The 22,404-nt window shown below is 31.3% G+C and overlaps 1 protein-coding gene across 1 annotated transcript; it reads right to left on the bottom strand.

Annotated features, from left to right (window-relative positions):
- Positions 1–223: 223 nt before the first annotated feature.
- On the bottom strand, positions 224–21,411 carry LOC131853788 (lysosomal proton-coupled steroid conjugate and bile acid symporter SLC46A3-like). Its single transcript, XM_059204827.1, has 5 exons — positions 20,087–21,411; positions 7,143–7,244; positions 5,867–6,088; positions 2,123–2,279; positions 224–720 (listed from the first exon to the last, which is right to left on the bottom strand). The coding sequence occupies exons 1-5, from the start codon at positions 21,063–21,065 to the stop codon at positions 621–623; spliced, it is 1,560 nt and encodes a 519-aa protein (XP_059060810.1). The 5' UTR covers positions 21,066–21,411; the 3' UTR covers positions 224–620.
- Between the last annotated feature and the right edge of the window lie 993 nt (positions 21,412–22,404).

The following is a 22,404-nucleotide window of genomic DNA, read 5'->3' on the forward strand; positions in this document are numbered from 1 at the left end:
GATATACAATACATACACATTCTTGTCAAATTTCATTATGCTGCGTTGAGTAGTTTAGTTGTGAAAAGGAAATAAGCATAGAGACGGATGCGCTATCGAATTTTTAATATGGATACATTATTATAGAACAACACATCTCAAACAGATAAAGTAATTATGTGTAATCAAGGATAGGAATAAATAAACAAAGGATAAAATATAAACAATTGTTATAAGATGACGTGTTATTTGTAAATAGGAAAATAGATTATGGAATATTGAACTTAGTATTAAAGTAAATAGATAATATACTTTACAATACAATATCTTTAATTAAACATTTATTCTTTTCATTGTTCATAATATTGTAGGTACAGTCTTCTTTGTTATAAGTAATATGGCCACATTGAAGTAACAGAATTTAGATTTCTTGCCTACAAGTTACGTGTTTAATGATAAAAGTTAATAGTCTACTGAAACTTAACCTAACCACAGCATTATCTTAAAGCCAAATAAAAAATACTAATAATATTCTAATACAATTTTCAAATATAACTAAATACTACAGTCCTACGTCTTTCTCTCTCTCTTTTCTCCATTATAACTACTACGGCTTTGGCATAAAAAATATATGAATAAGTCTAAAATCGAGAAACTTCGTTAGATCTAGCAAATTCTTCTTTTCTCTTAGGATTTGCAACTGCATTCCGCATTCTTCTTTTAACTATCACATAAATGCACCTGAAAATCGTTAAAATAACAATTAGTATGTTGTTCATTTGTTCATTCTAAAAATAAGAAAATAAAACGGCCTAAAGAACGTTATAGCCTAATAGTTGTTACTTCAATTTCGTTAAAAAGGTCGTGTGTTTAAATTTGGCGGACACCAAACAAAAGGTTTTGTACGTTAATTAACATTTATGATTCACTCTCTCGTTATAGAAATACCAATAACAAAACAAACTAATCCGAAAGAAACATATGCGACCATAAAATGCTTTATTACTATTCCAATTTTCAGTATGAGAAAACTTTCCCGCAGTATTACAGTGTCTCTGATATATTTCCACAAATGCTCTTTGACGGTTTTAATTCCGTTATCCGGAAGAATGTTGCATCTTTGAGTGAAAAGTGGGTGAAATGTAGCAATAGTATACTGAAAATTAGGTATAACGGAGTAACAAATACGCTGGTTGCGCTAATTATTAAAAATAATATAATAATAGAAAATACAATAAAATAACAAAAAATACAATAACGCGCCCTTATTTCTGAAATAATTTTTTATTTAAAAATCCTTAGGGAAACGGTTGTATTTATAGTATCAGTTGGGAGATATTCTAATAAGAAATACATGAGAATAGTAATATAAAGACGGAAGAAAGAGAATAATAATATACGAAGATCACTCTATTTCCGTCCAAACGGAATATTTCCCAGCTATATGACGATTTAATGTACACATATAAATAAATACCTATATAAAATAATTTCTTTAGTTTTCTATGTAACCATTATTTTAGTTGTTATTAATAATTAATGTTTATTATTAAAATGTATTCTAATACCGTATAATATTTATTAACATTAAAACATATACGTGGGGTGTTGTCCTACATTACAATATACCTCAAAACGAATCATAAATCATAATTCTAAAGGATGACTGGAAGAAACCCCTCGTTAATTTTTATGAACCCTGTATAGTTTGCAGGGTTCATAAGAGTTCATAGTTAACGCTAGTATTATATATAATATGTTAAATATTGTAAATTATTAACCAAAGATTTTTTCGGTGTACCTAATGTATGCTGTACTGAAATTACTCTCATCACTTACTGATTGACTGTGTCAAGAAAATCTACGTCTAAATATAATGTCAAAACTTGAAATAAGTATGAGAATATGATGTAGGAATATTCTAGATGATAGATGATCTGATAGTCCTGCGAAGTAAATTTGCTCACAGGTCCAACATCAGCGTAACATTTTTACCTACATAGGCTTTGACTTATTATTATGATGGGGGCGACGTTGCTGTTTAACTGTAGTAAAAAATAACTAGTAAGTTAGTAGTAAGTATTTTTTTTTCGGTGTAAGTACAGAGAATTGAAAACAAAACAATTAAAAAAAAAGTACTTACGTAAATAATCCTAGAGCTACCACAGTGAGAGCAGCGTCGAACAAATAAAATGCTCCAGGAAAATTCTGTATTGTGGCTGCGTAAATGTAACTCGATGTTGGTGTATATATTGAAGGCGCTATGGCTTCCATTACACCAATTAAAGCATTCAGTTTGGCTGAAATCCGAAAGGTAAACTGTTAAACAATTGAGGTTTTAACAATAAAATTATAGTGATTTTTACTTTAATTTAAGAATATTAAAATGAATATATTCTTACTACCTTTTATCTGGGATTTCATCCATTTTAAAGGGCATGTTCATTCAATGATAGAATAGTAAGTGACTTAACTCCACAATATCAAGAACTTACGTACATACGAAATTATAAAAAAAAATTAAATGCCTGCGATAACAATACAGACAAAAAAACTCTCGCTCGAATCTATACTTAAGGGGGTCTTCCTATGTGACGGCCTGTTTTTTAGGGATATTTTAGGATTTTTTTTCTACGACCAGTAAATATTTAGAGCTTCAAGTTTTTTATCATTTATTAACACATATTTGGACAGTATAAATATAAAATTTCAGCTAAAAATATTCAGTCAAACTAGAGTTACAGCGCTCTGAACACCCCCGCCTCGAAAAAAAGAGCTCCCACTTCCTCCACGATTCCGGCTGATCGGCTTATCTGAAAAAAAAAAAAACGGCGTTTTAATTTGTAGGCTTAAAAGCACGGAATGACCTATAATCAAATGAATATAAAAAAATTGGATTTTTGATAGACATTGGAAATAAAAGTTGCAAATTAGGCGTTTTTTTTTTGTTTTTTGCTATAAAAAAATCGAAGTTTTGAAAATTTTCGATTGATAATAGTTCATTCCATGCGTTTACATATATTTAGTGTGCCCTGTAAATTTCAAGTAATTCGGTCCAGCCGTTTCTGAGATACAATGGAGGAAAGTTTGAAAAACACAGTTTTGAGAAAAACGCGTTTAAAGTTTCAAGTCCGTTAAAAACTATTAAAATATCAACTTACTCTCAATCGGCGATGCCTGGTCCATAGAGTATTCCTTCCTCTTCCTCGTGAAACTCTTTTAAAGCAGATTGTTCAGCTCTTGAGTCAATCCTGGCTTGTTTAACGACATCACTTACGCGCCGCTCAGAGCGTAAGATTCGCTTTTCATCCCGTTTCTCAACATACGCTTGGGCTTCACGTCCAACAGGGCATCCCATAATCGACATAACCTTTAAAATACCTTGAAAACCTTCATTAAAGATAATAACTGCTAAGTAGCTAGCAATTTCAACAACTTTGGGACCAGAATGAAGATGTTTAGGAGCGAAAGTCCAAATCAAAGAATTCAAAGATTCGTTATTGTTTTGTGTCTCTGCTCCTAAACAACGAATTAATAATTCGTCTTTCGATAAATCTTCGAAAACCGGTTTGATAGCTTCTTGGACTTGCGGAATTAGAGGTGGTTTATCGTGATGAAATTGGTCCAGTTCATTATTAGCTTCAGCCTTACGCCATTTACACCAACTGTCTTCGCCTTCTGGACAAAATTGATGCTGAGGGTTTTCATCAGAAGAACATTTGTGATAGTACGTTGCCCAAACTTCCTTTCTCATATCTTCAAGCGAATCTGGATGGCGTCGAATTGCTAATCCGTAGAATTTTGTAATTTCTTGGATAACTTTATCAGTAAGTTTACCTGCTCCTTTTCCTCCTATTCCTTTATTGGTTTTATCCTTTTTAACAGCCCGAAGTCGTGTTCCCATCCTCTTTTCTACGTGACCCACACATTCTTTTTTTGTTACCGCAGTATCTCCATACGGTTTAGTATCTAGGATGCCCTTGAAAGTTTTGCTGTCACCGTCGCCAATGTATGTTAGATACTTTACGCCATATTTTTCTACAGACCTCAGAAACATTTTCGTGATGGCACTTATTTCCATTTTACCGGAACTTCCGGAATGGTTTATGGTGCATTCATCTACATGCGTTTCATACCACATCTCGTATTCTAAAGGATTTGTTTTTTTTTTATTTTTCCACAAATTACATCCACCACAAAAACTACTCATGACCATGACATCTAAAACTTTCCCAGTGTACTTGCCGATCAACGTAGATACGCCGAGCAGAGATGAAAAGCCTCTTTTCTTCCAAGTACCGTCACCTGACACAATCAATTCATCCTGTGGTTTTCCTGATTCTTCATTCATAGTTTTTTCTTGCGTAACAGCGAATGCCAATAAAGTATCACACAGTGAAGATGTAGCAATATGAATGTTTTCCAGTAGTGCAGTATAAGTAGAATTTGCAACACCCGAACACATGTCCATAAAGCTACAGAAAAGATTTACTCCTTCTTGACCAACTCCCAATAATCGCATCGCAAATACAAACCGACGATTAACCTCAAATGCATTTCCGATCAACGGGCCTGAGTTTATAACTGTCTGTTTTTCACACTCACACGATAAAATAATTTTAAAGCCTAGGCCTCGGAAACTTGATCGCGAAATAGACACGTCACTTTTACAAGTTTTACATATAACTATTTCAGAGATTGCAGCAAATACAGAAACAAACTCCAAAATGCAATATGCGAAATTCGAAGCGATGGGAACATTCATGTTCATGTTATTTTTAAGTTTTTTGGCCGAAGCTGATGTAAATACCGTATCATTTTGGTGGGTAAAACGGTTTCCACTAAACTTTCTTTTTTTACTACGACCAGGATGAACATTTCCACTCGTACTTCCTTTCCGTCCACTCATTATGAAAAAAAATAATTTGTAGCTGTTGCTCTCTTCGAAGTTCAACCAAGACTAAAATAACTTCGGTAAAATATTATAACAATAGAAATTTCTGTTTAAGTCTGTAGAAACGTGTCTAAACTTGTATAAACAAATATATTAATAAAAGGGAGGCCAGGTATAAAGCCGACGGTACACAATAGGCCATCTAACTGCCAACTCACCGCTCCGAACCGCTCTTTCTTTTACCTGCTGTATCTTTAAAACGACTTCGAATTTTCTAAAATCGCTTTACTACCGTATTCTAGACATGTTAAGGGAGCAATTTATGAAAAAAAAAATCGATTTTTTCAACCCATCACATAGGAAGACCCCCTTAAATATATATTAATTATGCATGACACTTCAACATGAGAATGTTCTTGGGACATAATAATGTGCTTGAAACATAAACTCTTGAACTGTGTGATGTGTTCTTATTTGTACAATAAACTACAGCTAGCGTATTATGAAAGTATTTCTAGAAATCTTATTTTTATTTGGTATGAATTTGAGACCTTACTATATAAAACTGACTGGGCTTATACAATTTATATTCTTAATTTAACAAATAATTCTGAATTATGAATGGTTAGTCATAAAAGATTTATTTATAGATAAATAGAAAAACTACAGATTAATAACATCCAGACATATAAATTATAATTTTACTGTATTTTTGTATAAGTCATCGGCGGCGACTTGCTTTATCTTGCTTGTGTCTGTGAAGATGTGTTTCGGTTGAACGTTCGGTGTTGGGTGAAATTACAGGATATAGAACTACAGAGACATGATGTCGTAGTCCTCCAGAATAGCAACACATAATTCACCACGGGCATTACATGGTGGTGTTCTATTTACTGTTCATATATGTAGGCGATACTACTACTTATCATGTAGTGTAACATCAGCATATTTGTTATTTAATTTACAAGAAAAGGATAAAAATATAGCTCTTACCAACTTCTTCAGTAGGGACGCTTTTTGAAGCAATAGACCTGACAGCAGTGAGACCAGTATGACTGAAAATGTTAAATAGTGGTGCTGAATAGTACCATGGTCTGTTCGGTGCAAATGCAAACACGAAACATGACGCTATCCTGCTCACACCAGCTAGTCCGCCTAAAGCGCTGTCTTGTACATTAAATTTCCTGCTCAGCACAGTTATGCAGAAGATTGTACCTGTAAAAAACAATATATTAAGTAGGATGTTAAGTAGGTCTGAGGGAGATTTTATAAGAAGTAGTTTATATCGATCACTCTTAAATCGGCAAGAAGAACATTTTACGTTTAAGTTTTTAATCGATGATCATGGAGTGTTGTACAGTCCCACGCGAACGGTATCTCTGGTAGATCATAGAACGAACATGAAGAAAACTCCCCTTTGTCTTCTACTACTATGTTTCGTTTAGAAAACTAATAACAAGCAAATTTTATAGTAGTCACATTACTAAGTATGCAGGCAGAATACCTTCATTTTTAAATGTACCAAAATATATATATTTTTTTAATTTCTGTGGTGCTGGCTATGTTACATTCTACAAGCCGCGGTTACAATGCAATTTCCTTGAAGTGGGACGTAAGCTTGTTTGACATTTTAACTCTCATAAAAAACCTTATTAGCATGTAAATGGATTTTTTAATATTTTGAAAAAGAATATTCACACAATTTCTTATAATAATACTATTTCAAGGTGGTTTAAGACTGTTCTTTATGGCAGACTTCAAATTGTGTATAAGCGATTGATAAATATTTCATTATCATATATACGATTACTGACACAACATATTGTAGTAATGAATTCTTATCTCACGCGCATCCATGACCCTGATGATAAAAATGAAGAATCAAATTTACTATAATGGATCTCACAAGATCTGTTCAATTTTTAATACACTAATAAGTACGAATTAATGTCACATTGACCTTCGCAGTAATAATAAAAATGTTTAGGCTGATAAACTGTGATGTAACTTATTTTGAATAATATGCAATCTTCCAAAAGCAGGATTTTTGTAGATATATGTATCTTGTATATTATTCTCAATGTTTCCTTAAATTATATATATCTACTTGTCTAGTAGTTACCATAGTTATATAAAAATAGATTGATCAGTCAGTAAAAAGATTATTGTATGGTTTATGTTTTTTAGTGTGACGTGACATCAAGTTATCTCCCAATAATATATTCATTGAAGTTCTTATTTCGAGAAAAAACAGTGCTTATATCCTTACCGACAAGACCAAGAAGAATATTGATGGTGCCATAAATGCTGTATTCCACTTCGTTCAGGTTGAATTTGCGTCTTGCGTATAAATAACTGACTTGAGAATCACCTGAAAATAAATAAACTTACGCTGTTATACGTGCTAACTGGCTTTATTGCAATCTTTGTGGCGATACCAGTATAATGTATAAAAAGCAGCGGCAACGAAGTGAGAAAATTATTTTTTTTATATTCATTTTCCTTGTTTTTAATACAAATAGTTTACTTCAATAAGATACAAAACATATATTGCATGAGCTTTCTCCTTTATTAAAATCTAGCTTCCGGCCACGGTTTCGTAGGGGTGTACCTATAGGTATTTTACATATAAACCTTCATCTTGAATCTATCTAATCCTAATAACAGCATTAAAATCCGTTGCGTAGTTTAAAAGATCAAAGCGAATAGACAGCGAAAGCGACTTCATTTTATTTTACGTATGTAAAAAACATAAACATGCATTAGGATGAGGCCGCTCTACCTCATAATATTAACGTCGGACTTGCGATACAACAACGATGATGTACAACATTACAACATCGTAAAAAATATTCAAAACTAACTCTATTTAGAAACAATACCATTAGTTTAGCACTACTACTGACTGCTACTGTGCTACTGCTACTGACTTTTTTCATTTCCAGTACCATCATAATTATGAAAAATATTGAGCAGGTTTATTTAATTCATGAGTGTTAAGTAAGCCTAAACTGATCTAAGATATTTGTATGGATGGTATACTATTTAAAGGGATGAGACGATCGTATCTGATGCGACCAGAACATAGTGTTTACGTAATACAGGTAGGTACAGCAAGAAAAGGTGTCGCATCAAGGGAGGCTCGCGAATGCGGAGTGCCATCCCAGACTATGGCCTATCTATATATTGACCTGTCCTTTGTGCCCAAAATCGTGCACAAAGAAAAATCTAAACAATGCGACAGAATACGCAAAAGTCGACGTAACATTCTTGGGAAAATTCATTTATTTGCCATTGAAACGAAAGAAGATGACAACAAGAATTTAAAACTTATGGTTAAAGATTTACTGTAAATATTATTATTAAACAACGTACACTGTAGTATACTGTAGTGGTTTATAATTATTTGATAATAAATTTTATACAATAAAATAACAAGCTCAATTTTAGAAAGCGGTTTTAATTTAGTGATGTAATTTTCTTATGTATGGTGTTATTCAGATACCAGACCTAACTACAATAATATACTTTTTGTTTTACATAGATAATAACAAGTTTCAGGTCGTTTACTTTTGCTTCAATGTCGAGCATTATTGACTCAGGTTAGTCACGCTCATATTTCTCTTCAAAGAAAACGTTCTCAAATTTGCGGCGTACCGAGATTATCGTTAACTGTTTTCAAATATAGTTATCGCTTTTTTATATATATATTTATATATTTGGTATGGACAAATAAGTTGACGACGCGCAACCACCATCATGTTATCATGTGCCGCCTGTGATGCCTCACATGCGGAAAAATTCTGTAGGAATACGAAGTCATGTCTCCGTGACCCGTAATTTCTTTGTATTGCTTAATACCCTACTACCGAAACAATATTTGGCAAATTCAGCTGGCAGAAATAGGCGAGACAAAGAACACGCAAACTTTCTATAAAGTCTACCACGGTATTGATATTCTCAATTTGAGTCTCTTAAGAATTTTGAGAAGAATTATTGTGCTAGAAAAGATAGTCAATTATGTATTGAGTAGGTACTAAGATACATAATGAATAATTACGTCCTTCTTGCTATCCGTTAAGTATTAAATGTATAGTATACATAATATTTACATAGGTAAGCAAATTAGATATTTAGGGTGTTTAATCCAGAATGTTGTATTTTTTATACAGAAACAAATATTTTCCTATTATTGCGCACAACGATGTAATTATTGCAACATGAATATAATCATCATTTCTGTTCTTTTTAATCTACTGTTGAAAACAGGCTGTTTGTATTTTGTCTGCAACGCATTTATCATTGTCACTATTTAGGGGAAACTTTCTCCAATATCACTATCAGTTCGACATGGAAGACTTCGTTCATTGACTGATCATGAACAAAGTCGCAGTTATAGGTAGTAATATGTATATTGAACATTACAATGGAAGCTCAAAAAATAGATTCCAAACGGCGAAGTAGCCAAGAGCATGAATCATAATCTAGTAACATTTTTTTCTTATTTTATCGCTCAGGAGAGTGAGAAATGTCTTTGTTTGTTATAGGTACAATATTTACTTCAATTCACAGTATGCAGAATTGGTTTTCAAAACGACATTTGTCTCTCTTTTGGAACGGTAGTGAAAAATATTAATACAAGTACAAAAAATGTAATCTCCGTACATGACTAAAATATTTTACAATATTAAATGATTTATTTAAATTGAATTTTAACCAACTTTAAACAGAAAGAATGTAGGTACTCTATAAGCTTTTTTAACAATACATCGAAATACAATCATATTTACTAGAAACGAGATTGGATCACGATGAAAATACTATTTTTAATTCTAAGTATTCATTTATTCCGGTTTCATACAAATTTTGTCCCTATTGAACTTGATTTTTTGTGGTATCCGATATTTTTATTAATAACGACCTCTCTTTATGTTTAATGTTCCATTCCTTTAATGAAGATTAATTGATATTATCCTCTAAGTTTATTAAACGGTAGCGAACGGTTTAATTACTTCGGTACACCTAATCGACATCATCCGTGATATTGTGATATCTCTAAGGATTTCATGAAATCCTTGATTAGCTCATTTCCATATTACGAGTAACTATATTGGTCTGATGGCTGAATAGTGAATTAATTATGAGACGAGATTAATTCAGATTCATAACAGTTAAGTATACCAATAGTGACTGCGATAATCGAATTTGGCCACTACTAAAAAACTTTGTGTAAATTGTAATTACCAACTGACTTTCCGGTGAAGGAAACAGCGACCTGAAACCATACCAAATATTGATATATCCAACACTACTATTGATTACAGTTGACTACCTCTAACTACGCTAACTGGGATAACTGGTATATTAATTTTATTATTATGTAATAATTTATTTTTTTAATATGTATTAAATAAAATTGAAGGTTGAAAAAATAGAGGTCGAAATCCGGAATATATTTTCTGCGAAAATTGGCTAGGGATGCTAAAAATAAGCAAGTAATTGAACCCGAATTAACTATTTTTAGAATTGTTGTCCCTCTGTCCAATTTTATACCTCTTCACGCGAAAATGGCAGTACTTATTTCGGTTTATTCGTAATTAAATAAATAGTGTGCATTTTTAAATGTTAATATAAATTATTAAATATTAAATGTTAATATTAATTACAAATAAAAAAAATGACAAAAATGACTGAATTAATGAATTACTATAGACAGTCTCTAATCTTTTAGCAACAATGATATCTTGTTTATAAACTTCCACAGATAAGCAAGGTTAACATGAATAGCGGTCAAGTAGGGCATTGTTAAGAGTTTAACTTAACACCATCATAACTGACCTAGGTGACCGAAGGTGTAATGTTTTCTGTCTGTGAAATATAAGATTAATTTCTTGACCTATCATTTTAATAATAATTGTTTAATACGTTTTGTCAGTGGCCAGTGCATACTGTAACTGCCTTTTATGTTAAGGTTTCTAATGTATCATATAATATTTCAGTAAGAAACGTCAATAAAATTAAATCTATACATGTAATAAAAATGTAACTGATCGCTGTCTGTACATGGAAGATACATAAAAACTATTATTGAGCGATTTTATCAATGTAGGAAATCCAACACGGTGATGGTTACTATTTTAAATGTTTGTTTGTGCGTTTGTAAGTGCTAATATTAGCAGACATTTTTTTCACCTTTATGGCTTAGTAAATTTGTAATAAATATTAACAATGTTTTCATATCCGTCAAAATGTGCAAATAGGCCAGTCCCGTGGATTTAGTAGCAGGTAACCATGGTCAGCAATTAAAACAATAACTTTTTTATAATTAAAATTGTTTACGTTGTCCGTCGGTAAAATGCCGACCATCTGAGCGGACGGTCAAATAAATTCACACGCACTGGAATGCGGAAAAATATTGACGACTAGCTGAGCCCGCGACTTTTAACTGTGGTAATTGGAATATTTTTTCATTTTTTTTTGTTTGTAAACCGATTAGAATAAACACAAAATTTTAAATGATGTTTACTAGAATAAATTAGTGTGGAAATAATGGAAATCACACCAAAATCGGTGAAGTCTTTTGTTAGATTAGTGACACGAACAGACAAAACATGTTACATTTTTGTCTGTCTGTGTTTGTGTTACTAATGTTATGAACGAGTATGTCTCACAATAATAATGGCCTATGTTCATAGATATTAAAATTATAAATGATCTAACAACCTACCCTGATTTTCCCAAATATTTCAATAAATGAACACAACCCTCAACGAATTATACACATAAATCTTACTTAGTAATCAGTCTATTGATGTATGAAAAACACATAATATTACGTTCAATAGTTTTTCTGATTATAGTGAACATTCAAACAGATTTTGTTTTATGATAACAAATAAAATAAAATCACCTTCCAGCAATGATATTTCCGAACCGATACGATATTGAAACCTTCAAGAAAAGAGCTTATTCCTTTTTAAAAGGCCGACAACATACTTGCAATTCCCCTGGTGTTGCGGGTGCTCATGGGCGGCGGTAATCACTTACCATCAGGTGAGCCGCATGCTCGTTTGTCCCGTGTTATAAAAAAAAAATAAAAATAAAACAAAATCTGTTTCAGTTAGAATGGTTATCCATTGAAACTTAAACAGCATCGACATATTATTATAGGTACTTTTATTTTTATCGAACTACCAAATGAAAGAATAAAAGAAAGAAACAAAACATAAATCCTATAGAAGTTAAATGGAGAGTGAAAGTCAATAAACAACAGATTGAATAACTGATTGGGGAAGCGAATTTGTAATCTGATATGTGGAGAGTAACTAATCTGTTGCTACTGGAAGGGTTTTGCTTCTACTTAAGAGTATATAGGTAAATAATAATAATAATGTGTTGGCGTGTAGGTCAATAATGATACTAGACTTAAGTTTAGCTAAAACATGTGTTTTTTTTTAAATATATAGAAATCACCCTGACAAATACAATATATAACTATTGTTTAATCATACTCATAAATACGAATGTTTGTGACGTTCGAGAAATCGAACCCGCGACCATCGGAAGTAAGGCGGTGTGCTAAACTGCTGGATCACCGAGGCCGTCAATAGCTGCTTCTAATTATTTCAGACACTAAATACATACTACACTAATATAGAATTAACACTAATTTATTTTGGTCGCTTAGACCAAAATAAATTAGTGTTAATTCTATATAACTATTCTATGTAACTATTTTACACTTACAAAACGTATAAACTAAGCAGAGCTTGCTATATTAGACAACTAATTAAATTACTTAATTTTTTATGCAATTAAATTGACAAACTAAGTGACGGATCATCTGATAATAAGCGGTAAGCGTCGTCTGTATACACGAGTAGCACTACTCATGTGTTGCTATTTTAGAGGCCTACTATGTCATATATCTGTAAAATTAGCAGCCAGACTAATTTTAATAGACACATTCTTGTTAATAATACGGGGATCGAACCTACGGCCATCTGTATGTTCAACTGGTATGCTCAACCGCTAGTCTATTGAGCTTCTCAATCAGAATAATCTTTATAAACTCTCTACGGGAACTTCTCTAGACCGAGATCTGCAGCGATCATCGGCAATCATACTAAACACAACGAGTGATTGCGTTGTAGCAAAAACTCGTTGTGTGACTATGTCATAATATATCAGTATCCAATGGGGTCACATCAGGATTTACATGAATGAATTAAAAATAAGTTCCACGTAATGCTGATAACTGTTACATAAGATAATTAACGCTATGGTATGTAGTTCAGTTATGTATTGAAATATGCACTTACGTGTTAAATATAGAAAACGTGCTATTGTCTTAAGGTTTATTTGTTTCTGTTTTTTGAGATTATTTTGGATATACAAAATAATCTCAGAAAGAAAGAGTATTAAAAAAAAATGTTGTAATTTCTAGAATAATATCTGATATCATTGTGAAATTAAAAGTTTTATTATTTTGTAACGCTATTTCTAACAATTCTCTATTATAACAGCTTAAAATCAATGTGTTTCCGATTTTCTATAAACAATTTTGGATTTTGCAGATGTAAGCTAGGTTATTGGACTGGTTCGCAATTGCAACTATAAAAGTCCGTAGATACATAAATTTCAACAATAATAAAATAAATGCCAAATTTAATATTCGTCCCGTTTATTAATGATGTTGTGCTATGTAAAAACCTTATTTCATAAATAAGGAAGTAAAATCTATGCAGTATAAAATATAATAAAGTTTGCTACAATATCGCATAACATATATCTAAATCCGTATATAAAAAAGTACACTGGAAATCAGAACCTTTGTGGTTTGTTAAAAACAAAGAAACAATGGAAATTTACCGCAAGCCGACAGAGATTTACCTGTTATAAATACAATATACTAAGGTTCCAAAAGTTTATTCCTAGAAAATAATTAATTTATCTGAACTTAGTTTTATTTATGCTAACGTTAGCTATTAATTCAGTATTTACATATTCGTCTAGACTCTTAATAAATATCAATATTTTTTGCTTCTTTATTTTCACGTCGTAATCCGTTAGAATTGGTTGTAATTCAATATTTATATATTAAGAAACAGCAACACATATTCCTAGAATGAAGATAACAGTAACAACACTGATTATAAAAAAGAGAAATAATGCTTATAATAAAATAAATTATATTAATATAGTATCTTAACATGATTATATATATTCTAACATTTATTGAGCGTGTAATGTATATATATTCCTAATAATATCTATAATATCAATGAGGTTATGTAGTAAAAGTATATACTAGTAACTCGTAGGCCGACTTACACTGCGATACCAACTTTACTATTCTATTTATAATTGGTAAGTGTACATGGTCATATCAAGTACAGGACAGTTAAATAAATTATACATATATTAAAACGGGCACGTGAACGGAACGGTATGCTGTTTTAATTACACATTTCGTAAATTATCTGTATATAAGATTATATTTAAACAATGTTCTGAATTTGAAAAATAGATGCAGTTATTGTAATTATTATTCATAAGAATGTTAAAATGGTTGTAAAGTCCCTTTTAAAATAGTAACCGCAGCTTATAATGAACCAACTAAACCCATGGATATGGGGGCTTTAACGCGTTTATGACATTCTTTGTACGACTTTTGAGTGCTGTAGTCTGATAACTCTTGTTGTAGGATGTAAATGTTGGATTTCTACCGATATATGACCAGAACGTGGGCAATAGAATGAGTGGACTGTATGTGTGATGTAAATCAAACAATGTATAGAAAATGGTAAATATTTATAATGAATATGCATGTACAAACGGTTGTAAGACAAAAAGTGACAATAAAAATATATGACAATTATAAAAGAAAAAATATATAAAATTAGTAGAATAATAAACATATAAAAATGTGCAAAGAGTTTGCAATACTACAAGTATATGTTATTTTGTAAGTTATTTTATTAACAAAGCCTTTAGATAGAAATACAAGAATGAACGGGTCTTTGTTTCACGTCATAAATATAAAGGTATGATTTGTGTTGGATTACGAATCCTTATAAAGTAATAAATAAAAATAGAGAGTGGACTATATATTTTGAAAAGAAAATAATTAATGAAAAAGGAAAGAGAAATACGATTCACCCAGAAAGAACATCCTCCACATTCCGAACACCCCAAAGTAAGTAATGTAACACCAAATTTACTTACTTTGCTCTCTCTACTTAGGAACGTCCCGATGTGTTCCGATGTGTCCAGTTTAGTGGCCACGCATTCTAGAGTATATATATACTCTAGATATGATGAAAATATTTTCATAAAAACAATTGTATTGTAATATTTAAATTAATATTTTTTGTGTTTTATATAGTTAAAAATACGGAGAGTCCTTTTTATTCCAGTTCTTATTTTCAATTGCTTTTTATTCTATATTCGAAATTCAAGTGATCACATGTTTTTATTAGTGGCCAGTACCTCCAAGCGCCCTTTGCTCCAATAAGCAAGCCGGTGATAAAACCTGCTTAGACTAAGGAAGTTCGGAATACGGAACAATTTGTAAATAGCCGCGTGGAATCATCAATTTTACCTTTTTCCACAATTGTTTTTCGTTTCTTGGGCATGACTAGAAGTTACAGGATACGAGGCATTATATATTAGTACTCTAGAGTGATAACGCATAAGTACTATTACAGGTATCACATGATAACGTGATGTCCGTTGTGGTATTTATGGATATAGGTAACGGCAACGGGGAAGCAAAATAATAGGCAACAAAATTGTACCCAAATAATTCTGGGTGTAATTTAAACAAATTCTATATATTCTATCTTCTTACGAGACAGAGACAGAGGAACATATTTTGCGTTTATTGTATTTTTTTCTAGCTACGATGAAGATTTTTTTGACAATTCACACAACGCCATCTAACTAAACTAAGCATTGATTGTGTTATGGGGACTAGACAACTGATATAAATACATGGATGCATGTTTTAAATAAATAAATACATATTATACATAGAAAATACCCAGACCTATACAAACAATCATACTTCATACTCCATGAATACAAATGTTTGTACCGTGCGAGGAATCGAACCCGCGACCATCATATAGTAAAGCGATATACTCAACCACTAGACCACCGAGGCTGACGATATAATGAATTTGATAACTTATTACTATATTACTGAGATATAAAAATCAATCGAGTGGCATCTTTAAATAAGACATGTGTTTATGGTTTTATTAAAGCAAATGAGATAAAGATTGATTGTGTGAAATGACCTACCGCAATTTGCAGTTTCGTTATCGCATATATAGCTATACATACATATATGGTATTAGTGAATTCATCATTTAAAAACATCTACATATACAACCAATAGTTTTATTTTAATGAAGATATTTTTGAATATAAATGACGTATGACGATAAGAAAAGTATACCTACTTATACGATTAAACAAAATAATGGCGATCTTTGCTTGAGATAAACAATAATGTTTATTTAAATATGCTCAGTTTTTTATAGACATACTAGCTTTTACCCAGGAGGTTTTTCATAATCCCAAATGCTACAGTTTATGGCCAAATTATATACTTATTGATTTGTAAAATAATGAAGAAATAATGTTAGTATTATTAATACCACTGTTACACGCGAAATCGTCAGATTTTTTTAGATAGAAATACCTTATGGTTACTTATTGCCCTGGTGATATAATCTGTCTTGATATTACATTTTATTCAGATCTGTTCTGTATTGTGTTCAAAGCAATTTATATATTCACTTATTTCACGCGGATGTACTTGCATAGAGACTAATTTTAGTTTTCTCGTAAAAATGATTTTCTCAGAATTATTTAAGAAAATCCCTCTGATGATAAAGTATTAACTTTACAGCTTGTTTTGATTAGCTAAGGATTTCTTGTGCGAATACTTAAGATGTATTTAAAGAATAAAGGCTCGGTTGGGTGTCGTTTAATCAACTCATTCGAGCATTTGATTTATAAAGATCATTAGGTTCTACGTGATTATATACAGTGGACCCTTCTATTCAAGTTGTGTCCAAGATTATCTTGATGATTCCTATAAATCACACTTAAACGTATTTTTTATACATTCACATAAATATATTAGAAAAAATATTATTCGAACATCACCTGTTATACGGACCTAATGTATTAGTAACTATTATATAATATTCAGTATTATTACGACGCCTAAGAAATATATGATATATCGATTTGATATATACCGAATTATCATTAAAAATACCACAATTAATTTGCATAGTTTTACATTAACGTTTAATTATTTTTAAAACCCATTTTATAAAATTTTGATTAAGTATATCTTAATCTTAATTGGAATTCATCAAAAGTGCGGTACTTACGTCATTATCACCTCACTGAAGTAGTTACAAGTGAAAAGAATCTCATTCAATAGAAAATTAACTTAAAATTGAAATTACTAAAATGACGTTTGAAATAAAACTGCATATAAATCGGTCGTTGTTGATAAGCCTCATTGAAATCGTCAAGAATAATAAGTAACTATGCAATTCGAATGCAATTAGTAAACCGGGAGTAAAGAAACCAAGGCTTGCAACTCATTTGGTTGTTTACCTTGTATGAACTATCACTCAGAATCTAAACCTATTTGTACAATGGAGCCTTAATGCATTGTCATTAGGATTTGAATTGCAACAACTCTCCACTATTTGTAAAGTAATAACTGTTTGTATTTGTAGTTCCTTTGCGAATAATATAATAATTTCATATATGACAGTAATGTTTTATAGCTAAATTTAATGAAATAAATAAAATAGTAATAACAATAGTTATTTCACAGAATATTAAGTCACTGCTAACGCTTTAGATATTAGGTAGTAAAATAAATATTATATAATTTTATAATTTTTGACTAAATATGTAATTAATATGTAAGTCACAGTCACATATAATATTATAAAAGATGTAACATTCCTTAAGACTTGTCTGCACACTTTTTATACTATCTTTTAAAAAAGTGTGTTTTATTTCTGTATTTGTCATTACTGAAGTGTATAAAGAAAAGTTTTATGTAAATTTGCATAGTAATAATATTGTATTATAATCATAAATATTATCCATATTTAAGATATGGATATAATAGGGAATGTTTCACTAACCTGGTTCACAAAATTGAATTTAACTTGTGTGTAAAACATTAGCCCACATAATAAAAGTAAGGAAACATTAATTTTATGTCCAGCGATGCTAAATATAGTTAAGTAACGTAATTAAACCGATAGACATACTTTTAAGATGAAAAATACTTAGAAAAAAGAACAGTCAATATTATAAATTAGTGGGATCAGATTTTTAATTAATATACATAAAATACTGTTAAAAATGTAAGTTTTGTCTGAAATCGTCTAATCATGTTTCAAAAACAGAGAGAATCGTTTCTCAATGTACGTGGGTACGTCTATCTGACATCAATCTGAGCGGAGTCTATTGTTCATCAAATGACTTCCTTCTGTCTGGTTTACAGTGAAATGTCGTCAGATTTAGTAGGACGCGAAGACATATAACTTCGTAGTGATATATATTATGTCACAGTACACTTCGTTATATATAATTCTATGTACTCTGTTCGCATTTAAAATGGTTATGCAATATTTGTTTTTATGACTTCACTAATAAGCTGGAAGTTGCTCGGCTTTGTTTCAATATTTCAGCCTAGTGATTTAATGGAATAAATAATAGTTAAATACTATACCTATAGCGATGTTCCATGATAAAATATTGTATATAAATGTAAATATCTTCTTAGCTCTGATTACAATTATGCTATGTATTTATGTGGCATTTTGGCTAAATATTTTTATTTTTAGTATACCGTTCTGATTTGATTGGATTGTTTTATGACATATAGCATACAAGAACACTTGGTAATTAAGGATAAATTTAACTAATTATATATTACATATGAACCACTTCATTTTAATGTGTACAATTTTTCTCGTATTATTTCTGAATGTTATTTAATGTGTTTAAACATTAAATAACATTCATTTTACTAATAAATATACTGATTTATTAAAACCTTGAAAATACTCAATATGTTGTGTAAATGTTTTAAGAAATACTTAAGCATATAAATATATTAGTTTATTTGCTATATGCATTAATGCACCGCATTTGACGCCGGTGTGTACACCTCTTAATCGAGCCAGAGGCTTGTGCAAGTCACCTGATGCAACGAGTTGCGTAGTTATCAAGTAACATGACATATATTTTTTATCAATTTAGGTATGCGAATTAATTATTCAGTTGTATTAATACTCTGTTTTTACACATGAAATTGGTTTTAAAAATTAGGACCGAATTACAAATAAAATAAAATTACCTTACCATAAAAGACCCTATCTGATGTCGCTCTAATGTGATAAATAAATTACCGCCATTGTGTCATTGTGTTTTATTTTTGAGGGACGATATATTTATTTCAAGTTTCCATTTATATTGTAATAAAAGTAATGATCATTAGATGTTATTTATTTATGTCAATATTTTTAATTAATTTTGAAATTCGAAGAAAAAATGTTATAATGTAACATTAATGTAAAACATTATCATTGAATACCTCAGAAGGGAAAGCGTACCCACTTGTATTTAAAAAACTTTTTCGATCGTAATCTGCTGTCCATATTTTTATTACATAATTGTCTTAAGTCACTCTTCAAAATATTGTAGGTATTGGACACTTGCAAAATAACACGCATAGGATATACCTACTTCGTTCGAAATATTAAAGTAATAATTTACGCAATGATAAACTACTTTTAAATAGTATCTGTAAGTGTATTAGTATAGTAGTAGTAGTATAATTTTTGAAAAAAAGATTTTGATGAACATTTTTTTGTAAGTTTTAGGATTACTTTCATACTATTGGTACTATAGTAATATCACCAAGACCATTTTTTTATTATCTAATATTTTTAGATAATGTTAAGGCATAGTTTTTATTGTTACTGCACCATTAGGTACAATATTTTTAAAACCATCCATTAAGAACTGCAGCTATACGGATTTGGATAAAATCCAAAAGGCTTCAGGCGTGACACTTTATCCCAACTTTTACAATTTAATCTAGACTAACCATGAGAATTTAAATCTATAAAACTTAGTTAAATTTGTATAACTTACCATAAAGGGGTCCCACCATTAGCAAGTAGAGAATTATGACCAGAAATATTTGAGTTCTCCCATTAAATGCCCTAGGCCTCAATGCTACCAGAACTGTATTGCAGACCATCTTCAACACGTCACGTAAGATTGCCTGAAATCTATTTTGGTGTGTCTCATTTACTGATGATATCTCTTTATCCACTATCACATCTTCGAGACGAAATAGTCCGTATATAAATGAAGAAATATGTAGAAATATTAACAAAGAAAATATCCCATAATAACCCAAAGCACGTAACAGAATTCCGCTCAGAGCTGTCCCCACTGGAGTACCAAAACTTACGAATATAGTCACTACACCTAAACGAAATGTCCTGTTTTCTATAGTTGTTCTGTCCGCCATAAAACTGTACATTCCCATGAATATGATTATGTAGCTTCCACTGAGCGCGGCGGGCAAGGCTTCTATAAGAGCAGTGGCAGTTAATGATAGCTCCCTGAAGTAATAAGTAGCAAATATAAGACCTATATTTACTATTATTTCCCCAGTGAATGGAAAGAGTATACAAATTTTTCTCTTTTTATATTTATCACTCCAAGCTCCGACAAATAATACCAGGACGGCTGGTATTGCAGTCTGCAGGGGGAATTTCCAGGCTGTCACTTTTGCTACCAAAGTCTGCACTTGCACTAGTTCATTTTCCAAGTTGGTAGTGTTTAAATCTCTAATTCTGTCGCATATATTGTCACTAAAATTAAAATTGACTCTACATGATTTGTCCAAATGCATGTTTTGTACAGCCATAGAGGATAGAGATGTGCAAAACATGTACATAAACAAACACGGCTCCACAGTTGTCTCCCGGAAAAAAATCTTCACTTTCTTCAGGACGCTCTTTGATTTTTCTAACCATGATGACTTCTCGATGTTATTTGTGAGCAGTGACTTCGAATTAGTTAGATCACTGACACTATAAATATTCTCCGTACTTGCCATAATGTTGAAGAGTAAATGTAGTATTTGTAACGCACTGTTTTTAAACGACGGCGGTATAGCACTAGTTATTTCAACATTCACCGGCCACTGACTATAAGTATTATCGACATTTAGACGCTCGTTTCCAAAAACCTGGGCTGTAAAATCGGTTTATAAAATGTGACGCGATATGAACGTGCGCCGGCGCAGCATGTGTACGAGCCTCTCTGTTGTTACGATAACAGAGGTCTCACCGTCGACGACAACACTTTTAAATAAATAACTCATTTATCTGAGCACCTTGTGTTACTCATCAGCAAATTGTTATTTTATATCCATATATGTAACGAATGCGTGCGCTGTTCATGTACAATAGTTAAAAATGACCGAAATTTGTATTCTAATTAACATTAGGCGAGCAGTCACTTTTATTTAGAAGTAGTTTGTTTTATCGCGATATTCAACAGTATAGTAAACAAGTCAAATCCCCACTATACTTATTAATTATTTGTACATATGTCTGATTGTCACCGAGACTTTTAATTGGTGGGTACAGCCGGCTTGCTGTTTCAACTACCTAATATCCTTGGGTTTATTTGTTTTATGAATGAGTTTCAATAACAATTCACTACACGATTTATAGTTCTTTGAAAGTAAGAGTTCGAGTATTGATATCTTACCCGCTCTCCAGGGTAATTGCCTCTTGTATATACGGCAACAATCGATCTGAGTTTCCTTGTAAAGTAATGAAGTTTGTAGTAATCTTATACTTAATTATTTTAATATAAGCAGTGAACTCACTGGAAAATAGTAAATGCTATGAATTTTATTTGATTTGAAGACGTAATTTTTGTATGTACATTTTTGTACCAGAGATAAGCATTATTATGTATGAATGTATGTCTGTGGTATGATATGTGATAAATTGTGATAACCTCCTAGGAAAGGGAGAAAAGGATTGTTAAAATTGTTAATTGTAATGTGAACTTATTACTCCATAATTAGTAATGTCAGTCAGTCAATTACTAGTCAGTCTGACTTCCACACGGTTCCCCTGGAAACTCCTGTTGAATGTCACGATGGGTCAACCTACCTGACTACATGCTCATCCTATCATCCTTCACTGGTGCCCTGCCAGCATAAACCGTCACAAAAAAGAAACATATTCAAGTATTAAGCCGTACCTTAATGTTGTTGATGAACTAATACTTTATACCACACCTAACCTGAAAATTACTCTAATCCCCCAAAATACGACACGATAGACAATATTTGTATAAAATGCGTTGTTACTAACAAATATTGCGTTATATGTTAATAATATTGGACTACTTTACATTTATTTTAACGTAGTATATAT

The sequence above is a fragment of the Achroia grisella genome, unplaced genomic scaffold (genome assembly GCF_030625045.1).
Source record: "Achroia grisella isolate CSIRO2021 unplaced genomic scaffold, CSIRO_AGI_Agris_v1 utg906, whole genome shotgun sequence".
Taxonomy (NCBI): domain Eukaryota; kingdom Metazoa; phylum Arthropoda; class Insecta; order Lepidoptera; family Pyralidae; genus Achroia; species Achroia grisella.

Coding starts and splice junctions, on each gene's coding strand:
- LOC131853788 (XM_059204827.1), bottom strand. CDS start 21,065: ATGGCAAGTACGGAGAATATTTATAGTGTCAGTGATCTAACTAATTCG. Junction 7,245..20,086: donor AATGGTGGGACCCCTTTATG/GTAAGTTATACA, acceptor ATTTATTTTCAG/GTGATTCTCAAGTCAGTTAT. Junction 721..2,122: donor GTAGCTCTAGGATTATTTAC/GTAAGTACTTTT, acceptor AACGATTTTCAG/GTGCATTTATGTGATAGTTA.